The 13,580-nt window shown below is 39.6% G+C and overlaps 1 protein-coding gene and 1 pseudogene across 2 annotated transcripts in view; both read right to left on the bottom strand.

Moving 5' to 3' along the window:
- Positions 1-13,580, bottom strand: part of RBM26 (RNA binding motif protein 26) — a 187,886-nt gene that overhangs the window by 48,499 nt on the left and 125,807 nt on the right. Inside the window, exons 16-18 of the mRNA XM_082244533.1 lie at positions 12,252-12,326; positions 10,297-10,464; positions 6,879-6,983 (exon numbers count right to left, since the gene is read on the bottom strand). Of these exons, the coding sequence (XP_082100659.1) occupies positions 6,879-6,983; positions 10,297-10,464; positions 12,252-12,326 (348 nt within the window). The remainder of the gene's footprint in view (positions 1-6,878; positions 6,984-10,296; positions 10,465-12,251; positions 12,327-13,580) is intronic.
- LOC309546710 lies at positions 35-4,405 on the bottom strand (annotated as a pseudogene). The gene is made up of 3 exons: positions 4,395-4,405; positions 2,388-2,927; positions 35-72 (listed from the first exon to the last, which is right to left on the bottom strand). The product of its transcript is annotated as an uncharacterized misc_RNA (transcript).

The following is a 13,580-nucleotide window of genomic DNA, read 5'->3' as shown; positions in this document are numbered from 1 at the left end:
AACAAGATTCTCAAAACTATCCTTAAGGCCTCGTTCACGCCATGGGCAGAGACCAATTTTTCTGCACGCATTCTGCGGGGCACAGAAAATAAATTATGATCTGTGTCCTTTTTACACCACAACACGGGTATCACGTGCAGTTTTTTTTTTTTCTGCCCAGGAATTTACAACATTGTCTGCATAGGAAAAAAAACTGACATAAGCACTGTGGTGTGAACAGAGTACATAACTGACGTGCATTAAAACTGATGTCAAAGTGCATAAAGACTCACTGAAATGGGTAATAAAAAGTGATGTGAAACTGATGTAAAACTGTTGTTTCTGCAAGTAAAATCTGCAGAGTTTTCCCATCAGTTTTCATGCACGCATTGTGTGAAGGAGCCCTGAAAGAGTACAAATTGCTGAATACACTTTCTTCAAAAAGATGCATATATTAAACGTTATTATGCTAACAAAAACTGAAAAGGTCTACTACTACTAGTACTATTACCAGAGTACTACTTTTAGAGTGCTTATACAGCTAAAGTTCCTTTATTCAGACTTTCAGTATCTTTTGGGTCTGGTTTGTCACATTTGTCTTCACTTCTATCCTGGCGATAACAGGAAGGGAGGAAAAACTCTCAGGCCTCATTCACACCATGGTGCAGAGACCTCTGTTTTTCTGCACGCCTTCTGCAAGGGCAAAAAAAAAAAAAACTGTTCCCTATGTGCCCCATTAACATCACAACACTGGTATCATGTGTGGATTTTTTTCTGCACAGAAATCCGCAATGTGTAGGCAGTTTTCTGCAATGGAAAAAAATTATGTGACATCAACTTCATTGGTGTGAACAATACACATAACTGACGTGCATGAAAACTGATGTCAACGTGCAAAAATACTTGCTGAAACACGCAAGAAAACTGATGTAAACTGATGTCTCTGCAAGTGAAATCTGCGTGGTTTTCCCATTCGCTTTCATGCACGTATGGTGTGAACGACCCTCAAAGTGAAATAATAACCTCAGATTGTGGTCACCCAACAGGTGTCCACACTGGAAGATGAATGATGAATGGTCAACAGGACAAATAGAAAGGATGCGTTACCCCAAACAAAGCATACAAGGTCTGTACGGAAAGTATTCAGCCATATAATATGAAAAAGAGAGACATGAAGATACAAGATACCTTGTACGTAGGATAATGACACCCCAGTCCCCTTTAAAGTAGGCAGTGGAAGAATCTTCAAGCTGAATGCAAAATCCAATGCAGATTCATTGCTCTACTGACCAAGTCATTTTGAATGTGATGGCCACATAGTAGACATGCTCACTCAACAGCATCTAGCACCCCCACTGACAAGTACTGAGAAGTCATCATTGTTCAGGGATGGGCATTCCAGTCCATTCTCCTTGGCATCCAGGTTACAGCAATGTCGCACAAACCGTACAATACATTAAGAATGGCTGGACTTTTTCCAGACAGACCACGTACACCACAATAATAAACTCCTCTATACTACAATAGTATATAAAACCTCAGATGGCTGAACCAGTTCTTGATGTTTTACATGCATATTAAAAGGTCTGTAAAAAGATCCCACTAAAATATAATATATATATATATATACACACACACACACACACCCATATATATACATATACACACACACACAGTTGGGCAAAAAAGTATTTAGTCAGCCACCAATTGTGCAAGTTCTTCCACTTAAAAAGTTGAGATAGACCTGTAATTTTCATCATAGGTATACTTCAACTATGAGAGACAAAATGAGAAAAAAAATCCAGAAAATCACATTGTCTGATTTTTAAAGAATTTATTTGCAAATTACGGTGGAAAATAAGTATTTGGTCAATAACACAAGTTCATCTCCATACTTTGTTATATACCCTTTGTTGGCAATGACAGAGGTCAAACGTTTTCCGTAAGTCTTCACAAGGTTTTCACACACTGTTGCTGGTATTTTGGCCCATTCCTCCATGCAGATCTCCTCTAGAGCAGTGATATTTTGGGGCTGTCGCTGGGCAACACAGACTTTCAACTCCCTCCAAAGGTTTTCTATGGGGTTGAGATCTGGAGACTGGCTAGGCCACTCCAGGACCTTAAAATGCTTATTACGAAGTCACTCCTTCGGGATCATTGTCATGCTGAAAGACCCAGCCACGTTTCATCTTCAATGCCCTTGCTGATGGAAGGAGGTTGTCACTCAAAATCTCACGATACATGGCCCCATTCATTCTTTCCTTTGCACAGATCAATCGCCCTGGGCCCTTTGCAGAAAAACAGCCCCAAAGCATGTTTCCACCCCCCATGCTTCACAGTAGGTATGGTGTTCTTTGGATGCAACTCCGCATTCTTTCTCCTCCAAACACAACGAGTTGAGTTTTTACCACAAAATTCTACTTTGGTTTCATCTGACCATATGACAATCTCCCAATCCTCTTCTGGGCCATCCAAATGCTCTCTAGCAAACTTCAGACGGGCCCGGACATGTACTGGCAGGGGGACACGTGTGGCACTGCAGGATTTGAGTCCCTGGCGGCGTAGTGTGTTACTGATGGTAGCCTTTGTTACTCTGGTCCCAGCTCTCTGCAGGTCATTCACTAGGTGTCCCCCCCCCCCCCCATGTGGTTCTGGGATTTTTGCTCACCGTTCTTGTGATCATTTTGACCCCACGGGGTGAGATCTTGCATGGAGACCCAGATCGAGGGAGATTAACAGTTGTCTTGTGTGTCTTCCATTTTCTAATAATTGCTCCCACAGTTGATTGATTTCTTCACACCAAGCTGCTTGCCTATTGCAGATTCAGTCTTCCCAGCCTGATGCAGGTCTACAATTTTGTTTCTGGTGTCCTTCAACAGCTCTTTGGTCTTGGCCATAGTGGAGTTTGGAGTGTGACTGTTTGAGGTTGTGGACAGGTGTCTTTTATACTGATAACAAGTTCAAACAGGTGCCATTAATACAGGTAACAAGTGGAGGACAGAGGAGCCTCTTAAAGAAGAAGTTACATGTCTGTGAGAGCCAGAAATCTTGCTTGTTTGTAGGTGACCAAATACTTATTTTACAGAGAAATTTACCAATTAACCACTTTACGTCTGCTCACAGTAATAGTACTGCGGCAGAGTGGTTCGTTATCGTCTGACAACGTAGTATTAACGTCGTAAGACACTCCCCCTTCTGGGCGGCGCTTGCGCGCCGCCGGAGGCTCGCTCCCGCTGTTTTCATTCACAGCGGGAGTCGGGCCAGGGGAGGAGCAGCGGCGATCGCCGCTGCTCTGCCCCGATCGCCGGGGATCTAGTGTGGAGATCCGCCCGCCTGTGTAAACACAAGCGGACGGATCTCCATAGTGACAGGGAGTGACAGATCGGACTGTTCAGCATAGCTGGACATCCGATCTGTCCATGACTCACTCAGTCACCTCCCCCCCTACACGTCAGTAAGCACCAGGCATACATTAACCCCTCCCTCTCCAATAAAATTAACCCCTTCCCTGCCAGTGTCATTTTTACAGTAACAGTGCATATATATAGCACTGATTACTGCAGTAATATCACTGGTACCCCCAAAAGTGTCAAAAATGTCAGTCAAGGGTCCGATCTGTCCGCCGCAATGTCGCAGTCCCGCAAAAAAAAAAAAATCGCAGATCGCCGCCACTACGCGTTAAAAAAAAAACACCAAAAATGACAGAAATCTTTCCCTTTGTTAGTAAACGCAATAACTTTTGCGCAAACCAATCAAAATACGCTTATTGCGATTTTTTTTACCAAACATAGGTAGCAGAAAACAAATTGGCCAAAAATTTTTTAAAAAATTGGTTTTTACATCTTTTTTGGGGGGAATTTCATATAAAAAAATGTTAAAAATATTGTTATTTTTTCAAAATAAACGCTCTTTTTTTGTTTATAGCGCAAAAAGTAAAAATCGCACAGGTGATCAAATACCACCAAAAGAAAGCTCTGTTTGTGGGAAAAAAAGGACCTAAATTTCGTTTGGGCACGGCGTCGCACGACCGCGCAATTGTCAGTTGAAGTCGCACAGCGCCGAAGACAGCAAAATCCTCCGGTGGTAAAGTGGTTAATTCATTAGAAATTCTACAATGTGATTTCCTGGTTTCTTTCCCCCCATTCTGTCTCTCATAGTTGAAGTGTACCTATGATGAAAATAACAGGCCTCAATCTCATCTTTTAAGTGGGAGAACTTGCACAATTGGTGGCTGACTAAATACTTTTTTGCCCAACTGTGTGTGTGTATATATATATATATATATATATATATATATATATATATATACACACACACACATACATACACACATATATATATATATATATATATTTCTATTGGTCTTAGGTAATATTCTCATTTTCTGAAATACCATATTGTGGGTTTTCACTAACTGTAGAGCCATACTCATCAAAATTTTAAAAAATAAATAATATATATAATAAGAAATATAGTATCCTGTGTGTACAGCATCTATAAAAAATATAGGAGTTTCACTTTTTGAATTGAATTACTGAAAGAAAAAAACTTTTTGATATTCTAATTTTTTGAGACGCACCTGTATATATAGTCTGAAATTGCAGGATGTACAGAATTTAGAGAATAGAAATTTTGCATATGATGCTGAACTTGTTTGTTTTATGGAAAATATCAATTTGATAAAAGTTTGCTCAACAATCATGGACATCCAAAAAATAGCAGTGGATTCAACTTCTGTAGTTTTTTGCAGTGTTAAGCTGCCTGTCAATGATGGCAAATCAACAGGTGACCATATTGTCTGGACACAGTGTTTTTTTATTTTTTTTAAAGCTGGAGAGTGAAAAATCAGCCTCACTTATGCAATGAACCCCAATCAGCTTCTGACCTCAGCTTGTTTGATTAGGCTTTGGCAATAAAATCTGGAAGCTGGTTGGCTTATATGCAGGAGTGAGCTTGATTTTGTATTCTACAGCTTTAGTAAATAAACTAGGGATAGACAGATTATCGGCAAGGACGATACATCGGGGGCCGATATGCAATTTCCCCGAAATATCGGTATCGGCCCCTGAACTGGCCGATATTTTTGTGACGACATCCTGCTTTCTTAGACCGCCTCCCTCGCCTTGGACAGCCTAATCTGGAGTCGAGACTAGTCTTGCGGGAGTGTATCACAGCCAGCCACCCAAATCCACAGGCCCTGTACCAGCCAGCCACCCACAGGCCCTGTACCAGCCAGCCACCCACCACAGGGTGCCAGACAGCAAGCCAGCCACAGGCCCTGTATCAGCCAGCCACAGGCCCTGTATCAGCCAGCCACAGGCCCTGTACCTGCCAGCCACCCACAGGCCCTGTACCTGCCAGCCACCCACAGCCCATGTGCCAGCCACTCACCCACCACACAGGGTGCCAGCCAGCCACCACAGGGTGCCAGCCATCCACTCACCATAGGGTGCCAGCCAGCCAGCCATTGAGCAGTAAACAAAAATTAACATGTTCAGTACCAGATCTATGTCAAAATTTGTCTTTATTTTTAAAAACTTTAAATGTTCAAAATATCGGCCGATATCGATATGTTGTGACCAAAATATCGGTATCGGCCCTGAAAAAAACATATCGGTCTATTCCTAAAATAAAGCCCACTGTGCTAAGGTATGTCAATGCATAAAGCAGCCTTTGAAATAGAACTTCAACCCGTAAAGGTGCCAGAGTGCAAAATGGCCTGCATGTCTTTTTGAATCTGCCAGCAAGTACCACTCGGGAAGATTCCCAAGTTCGAATTGTCCAGAAGTATCTCCAAGGAATGGTCCCTGAACCCCCTTTAGACAACCAAGGTTCAATCTCACTAAGTCAGCAACAGGCAAGATAAGGTACATGGAACCTGTCTAATAAAGAATAATAAGGTAGATCTCTTTATTAAAGTGGAAAGGAAGAACACAGATCTAAAAAAAAAAAAAAAAAAAAGTTAAGAACCAGCTCAAATCCCCCTTCCCAGTCCTGGGGCAAGCCCTAATTGGGAACTTTCATGAAATGGCCTCTATATCCCGTAATCTTGCAGGGGTACAGGACTAAAAATGTTTCCAACTTCCTAGCCCCAATGATGCATCATATCAGTGTACTAACCCTGTGATTGTTATGACTAGGACATCACTAGCTACTAAAAGGAGGAATACAGTAGGGCTGATTAACTAAAACTGGAGAGTGCAAAACCTGGTGCAACTGTGCATGGTAGCCAACCAGCTTCTAACTTCAATTAAGCTTTGAAAAAAAAAAAAAAAAAATGGAAGTTGATTGGATTCCAAGCAGAGCTGCACCAAATTTTGCACTCTAGTTTTGGTAATTAATCCTCAATGTGTATTGAATACATTCTTGGTGAAAAGGTTTAGAACTGCTTTTTTGTTAACCACTTGCCGACCGCCCTATAGCAGATATACTGCTACAGGGCGGCCGCTGTGTGCAGGATCATATACATATACATATATACACACACATATATATATATATATATATATATATATATATATATATATACATACATACATATATACACACACACACACACACACACACACACACACACACACACAGTATCTCACAAATTAGACAGCTAATTACTACAGTAATTTTTGAAAGTATTGAAAGTATTTACAAATACTGTATAGTATTTTAGGAGTTAAGACCTGAAGCAAAAAGTAGTAACTAATGAAAGAAATAATCTGCACAGCTGCAGTGCCACCCAATGGCTAAACTGAGTAATGCATTTTAGTTTATTTTAGCCCATTTTATTTTAGTAATTAGGGCTTAACTATGTCCCTCCCAAACACAGTGCAACATATATATAGTAAATTAATCTCACTCATAACTGTAGCATCACCCCCAAAGTGGATAAACAATACACATACCTCAAGCTGCAAATCCATATATTTTCTTCTTAACTCAGCAACACCTTCACCTGCCTGGATTTTTTTGTACAAGTCAAGTTCAGTGTCAAGTAGCTCTTTCTGCATCTGAAAGAAACATTTGAAGATACATATACATTATATATATATATATATATATATATATACATTGAAAAGTAGAATGTACGGATCTGGATACCACAAGCATAGAAGATAAACAAATGGGAGGTAAAAAATACAGTAACATGGTTGAAGTTAATTGAACTGTCCTGTTTCAGTTTGACTAACATTAGGTAATGGCTTTCTACAGAAACAATTTGTATGTTAAAAGTGTTACTAAACCCTGGACTCTACATTCACTATATCTGGTCTCCCACAGAACATGGAAATGCAATTATTTTAGTAAATATAAACTGCTATTTATCAGCTCATCAGCAGTTAGAGCAGTCTTGCGACTTCTATCAGTGTCCCAGCCAAGCACTGGTAAAGCTTGAATGAGGCATTTTCTGACTGTGCTATGAGGCTGCAAGACCCCGGACCCTCTGTCTGGACAGTGCTGATTGGCCCTGTGCTGATCACATGCACACAAAAAAAAAAAAAACTTTCTTTCTAGCAATACACACCAAACTGAGCATGCGCACCCTGACTCTATAGACTCTGTGTTATCAGGAAATTATCAGGGGACAGTGGAAGGAGGGGAGGATCAAACCGCCTTTTTACACAATGCAGAAGGATGAACCCCTTGGGCTCCAGTAAAGCATGCTTTACAGCATATACAGATGTTAATAGCACTCCACTTGCTTTGGGAGTTAGAAGCAGGCCAAGCAATATTTAAAAAAATTAAAGTAGAAACTGTTCGCCAGGTCACATGAACCGTTAACAAAATGTGAATAGCCTCAACTGCAAACAGTTTTCTCTCCAGCAATATACAGAAATAACCCTGATATAGCACATGCCCTAAGCTGTGGCCAGAATTTTAAGAATGGGATGTAAAACACAGGCTACTCATGGTGTGGAGTAATTTTGTAGTGTCTGGTTAGAATTTTATATAGCCCCCTCAGACTTCAGGCTGTAGACCCTTCACTAAAACGCTTTGTATAAAGCAGACATTTACAAGCTTTTTTTAAAACTTTGAGCAACTTTCTAGAAGCCCCTCTTGGTTGTTGTTTTAAACAAGTCGATAGTAGACTTAAAAAATATATCTGTATGGTGTACGGACCGCATGGGTCAACGTGACCCTCCAAGGACGTACGCTTTAGTATGCCCCATGTGAAAAGGCCCTAGTAGGGTATTTAGCAGGATATTGTAAGTTGTGTTTTGTTTGTCCCCGCCAATGATAATTTTACTGTATTTATATCGAAAATAAGAATTTGATAAACATTTACACAACTATTATGGGGCCTAAAAAATCTTTTTTTTCTTTACAGGTCCTGTGCTTTTAGAAAATGTATGATTTTATGATTTTGGAGGTCCTAAAAAAAAAAAAAAAAAAAAAAAAAAAATCAGTTTTATGTGAAAGATTGCCCAGATTTTTAGAGCAATTTTGCTTATTTACAGTTTTGTGTACCTTCAGTTGTTACTGTTTAAAATTTAAAAATTTATATAAATGCCCGTCAATGAACGAAAGAGAAAATGGAATTTTTGATTCACCGAAAAATCCAAACATTATATATATATATATATTTATTGTGTGCACGCGCGTGTTATGTGTGTGTAGTGTGTGTGTGTGTGTGTATATATATATATACACACACATATGTGTGTGTGTATGTATATATATATATGTGTGTGTGTGTATGTATGTATGTATGTATGTATGTATGTATGTATGTATGTGCATTTATACACACACACACATTATATATATATATATATATATATATATATATACACACACACACACACACACACACACACACATTCATATATATATATATATATATATATATATATATATATATATATATATATATATATATATATATATATATATATATATATATATATATATATATACACACACACATACACACCAAAATGGCAAGCTGTTCTGAATTCTGATCAGGCAAAGCTCGGACACCTTTTTTAGTATTGTTGAAAGTTTTCCCTTTCGCCCATCCCATACATTTCTATTGAGCCACTACTATGGTAGACTGCCATTGACTGTATCACTGGGGTGGGGGATGGGGGTGGATGGTGCTTCTACTCTCTGCCTGTCATCTTCAATGCTTTCCTGTTCTTCATACCATTTGGGAAGGGATTTCTGAAGATTTTTAACCACTTGCCGACCGCCGCAAGTACATATACTGCGGCGGTCAGCCCCTCACAGGCAAAGTGACGTATGGGTACGTCACTAGCCTGTGAGGCTCTGGGTAGCGGGGAGCAAGTGCGCGCCGCCGGAGGCGTGCTCCCGTTCCGTCACGGCCCCCCCCCTCGCGTGTGCCCGGCGGACCCGATGTCCGCCGGGCACTCGTGATCGTCCGTGAAAATCTTTCCCTTAGTTAGTAAACGCAATAACTTTTGCGCAAACCAATCAAAATACGCTTTTTGCCATTTTTTTTTTTACCAAAAATATGTAGCGTAAAACAAATTGGCCTAAAATGTTAAAACATTTAGATTTTTACATGTTTTTTTTTGGGGAATTTCATATAAAAAAAAGTGAAAAATATTGTTGTTATTTTTGCAAAATTGACGCTCTTTTTGTTTATAGCGCATGATCAAAAAAAAAAAAAAACCGCACAGGTGATCAAATACCACCAAAAGAAAGCTCTGTTTGTGGGGAAAAAAGGACATCAAATTTGTTTAGGTACAGCGTCGCACGACCGTGCAATTGTCCGTTAAAGTCACGCAGTGCCGAATCGCAAAATACCCCCTGGTCAGGAAGCGGGTAAAATCTTCCAGGGCTTAAGTGGTTAACACACATGCAATCTGCTGAACCATATGTTATTCAGCAGTACAAAATTGTTGGTCTTCATTGCCAATTGATGTAAAGTCTTACAAAGAAAGGGCACTCTAAAAAGATTCAGTTAACTGGTAAGGTTTCAATTACAGGTGCCTAGCAATTTTCATTCAAGTCACACAAAACAAAGGAAGTGTCCTCTAACAGAATAGGTCATACATAACTGCATCACAACATGTCTATTCACATCTATTTATCTTAGCCCTGCTGTCCTCTTTTCCTGTTTGGAAGACCATGTATAGACTCTCAAGAAAAGCAACCTGTTAATAACTGATAGTTCTGCTACAATTTATTAGTTACTGACAACTTTAGCCCTGGACCCAGTTCAAAATTACAGCATGTTTAGTTAAAAAAAAAATGGCAGTTTGGAACACTAGCACTTCTATCAGTAAAGCACCCCCCCTATAAACAGGTCCATAGATTCATGCAAGTATGTAAAGAAAAAAAAAAACAAAAGCATACCTGAACTTTACTTTTGTTACTCTTAAGAGCTGTTCCTGTAGATGACACAGCCTTTAGTTCATCTCTTAATTTTGTAATGCTATTAGCCAAGGTTTCAAGAGTTTTCAAGATTTCTGCTTTGTCCTCAGCCTTCATGGTCTTTTTTTTTTCAAGTTTAGATATAAGCATCTGCAAGTCATACAAATGTTATTAACACTAAACAACATGGTCTACACAAAATCTACCAAGAGTGTTCAAATGTTTAAACAGAGAGAAAGTTAAAGTGGGACTTAACCCATAACACTTTACTTTAGTAAGAAACATACATTACACATTAGTAATTATGCTACCAAACTTAGTGAGTGCTGTAAAATTGCCCCCAGCATTGCTCCAGTTTCTTCTTGCTGGAGGCTGTCATTTTGATAAACCCTGAGCAGCAGTAAATCTTTAGGCTGTCAGCAAATTGGCCTTTACATTTTTGACAGGGTGCTGAAAAATTTAGGGCGATTGAGCATGTGCAGAAGATAGTGAGACATTACTGAATTACTGGAGCGTAATACTGGATTTTAAACAGTATAGACATTTTTTAATGTTTTAACTATACCTGCAAAAAAGGGCCAGCGTGAAGTGATCTAGCAGGACTTAATTTTCTGACTAAAGTACCACTTTAAACTGAACCCATCAGAATAGAAATACGGGCGCTACCACTGTGGACTTGTTTTGAAAAGGTACATGCACTATGGCGGTCTTACTTGTCCTTTCTCAGGGATGTTCAATTCCTCTTCCTATCCTAGCGGAACATACAGTTGCCAGGCAAGTTTTTTTTAGCCCTCCAGAGGGCAAGCAGCAGGGTTTACAGCAGACGGTTGGCTCTCTTGTAAAAGCAATCCGAGTGGCAAACTAACCGTTGGATCGCTTTCACAAGCAGCGAGAGGTGACATTCCCCCTCTTGCCGCCTTCTGCGGGCTGTCACATCCCTTTTGACCAGCCGGCTCTTCAGCTGATCATAGAGGTAGACAAAGACTGGAATTGCACTGTCTGCCTCTAAAATATAGGAAACCTGAAGCGATGGGCATACATCACTTCTGGTTTCCCAGGCACTATTTTTAAAAAAGGAAAGCATTTGATCACACTGGTCTTATTGACCACAGATCATTCCATATAAAGTACCTGCCACTGCCCATTGCTGTCGCAAGGGATGTTTACATTCCTTAGGACAGCAGTAAAACTGATAAAAAAAAAAAAAAGTAAAGCACACCTGGCCCCTCGTGCAAAGCTGAACGTGTGTGCCATGCAATCAGTGAGTCCCACACATGTGAGGTATCACCACGAAAATAAGATCATGGGCAGTAATTCTAACACCAGACCTCCTGTGTATATCTAAAGCGGTAACTTGTAAAGTCTTTTAAAACATCGTCTATGAATAGTAAAATTTCCATTGTTTGTTGCCGTTGCACAGGCATGCACAATTTTAAAAGTGTGACATGCTTGGTATCCATTCACTCGGTGTAACATCTTTTATTAAGAATAATAAAAAAAAAAATATATATATATATATATATATATATAATCTCTGGGACTGGGTTGTTATTAACAGACATGATCCCAGAGACATAGCCAGATTGGATCCAAGCGGCAGGTCTCTCCAACAGGACAGAAACATGTAAAAAAGCAGTGTACTGAACGACTAAAGGATAGACTAAATCTAAATTCAAACCTATAATTTTTGTATAAACAAAGCAGTTAAAACACGATTAGCAGTCAAATCTATGTACTAAAAATGGCAAACAATGACAAAATGATTCCAGACATGAAGGGGTTAAAGGTGCTGCCTTGGTTGAAACATATGCAAATATTATTATAACGTTAAATAAGACGTCTGAATAGATTCTTCAGTGATCAACTAAAACATGACAGGAGTGAATACAGGGCTTTGCTGCGTTTAGCCTTGCACCTTTATAGTGGTCAAAAATTACCTTCTGTGTCTCTATTTGCTTTTCCAAAATCTCTTGCTTTTTCTTCCTTACATCTTGCTGAAGTTTCAGTGTTTCCTGTGAATTATTTTGGAAACTTGATTAAATGGCTACTATAGAAAAGTATAAAGATCACAAATAAACACATTCCGCTGTAGGGATATAGGAGGAAAGAAAAAAAAAATATGTGGCAGCACTTCCTTCAATGTGATTCACAGGTGGATCCATAGTTTCCACAATTGAAAGTACACCAGGACAGTTTCTTCCCTGAATATTAACAGGTATGCATTACAGAGTGACCCTAACCCCCTGGCGCCAATCGTATGCAAATAGGTTTCCCCCAATGGACTGAGCTTTTTTCCGTGGGGCCGCATATTTGCATATCTCCCTTTGCGCTGGAAGCACACAGCACACCTGGGCTTACCAAGAGAGCCCTAGGCCCTGTACTAACGACGATCGGGACCCGGACTTTTCGATTCAGGGTCATCGGATTGCTGTGATACCATCCAATTGGCTATCACATTAATCAGTCACTGTGAAGCCCACCTCCACGTTTTCTCTCTCTGTGAATGGAGGAGACAGATACATCGCATCTCTCTGTCCTTGTATAGAAAAAAAAAAAAAAAAGTGTAAAAAAAATAAAAAATACCTAGATCAAGGTTTGATCTAGGTCAAAAGTCAAGGCCAAGAGTCAGTATTTGTACAGGGGGTACAAAACAACAAACATATTTGGTATCACTGAGATCATCAGGAGCAGGAGAATTTATTTTGGGTTGTTCTTTGGTGAAAGGTTATGGTAGTAGCAAGAAATATACAGCTAAATTAAAAAAAAAATGATACAAGAATACTCCCATTTGGTTGAGTCAAGTCTGTCTGAAAAAAATGAGCTAGGTTAGAAAGAAATTCCCTAAATATGTAAAGCAACAAAAAAATATTGTAAGGTTAAACATATCAACAGCCCAGCCAAGCCAGCAAGCTCTATGTCACACCAATACATTTGACAAAAAAAAAATCAGTTGTTTGGTTAAGAGTCTTGGTTTTGGTTAAGAGTTGGTTTGTAGGATACCAATAGAGTCGCTGTAACAACAGGATCTAGGACATGAACTTTCCTCTCTTTTTAAAGGCTAAGTTCGCCTTTTGGTAAAAAAAAATATATATCATTTTTGCAGAAAATAAAAGTGCATTCATTATTTTTTCCCGCTGGAGCCTGCAGAAATATCTGCAGACAAGCCCTACAACCTTTAGATCATACCTCTGTACAGGCAGTCCATTTGAAAGCTGCAGGACTCATCAGCACCCTCATTCAGAAACACAAGTCGTCTGTCGTTATGG

The sequence above is a fragment of the Pelophylax lessonae genome, assembly GCF_965119305.1.
Source record: "Pelophylax lessonae genome assembly, chromosome: 2".
Classification (NCBI taxonomy): domain Eukaryota; kingdom Metazoa; phylum Chordata; class Amphibia; order Anura; family Ranidae; genus Pelophylax; species Pelophylax lessonae.
The sequence above is the reverse complement of the archived record's forward strand: the minus strand, read 5'-3'. Positions and strand labels throughout refer to the sequence as shown.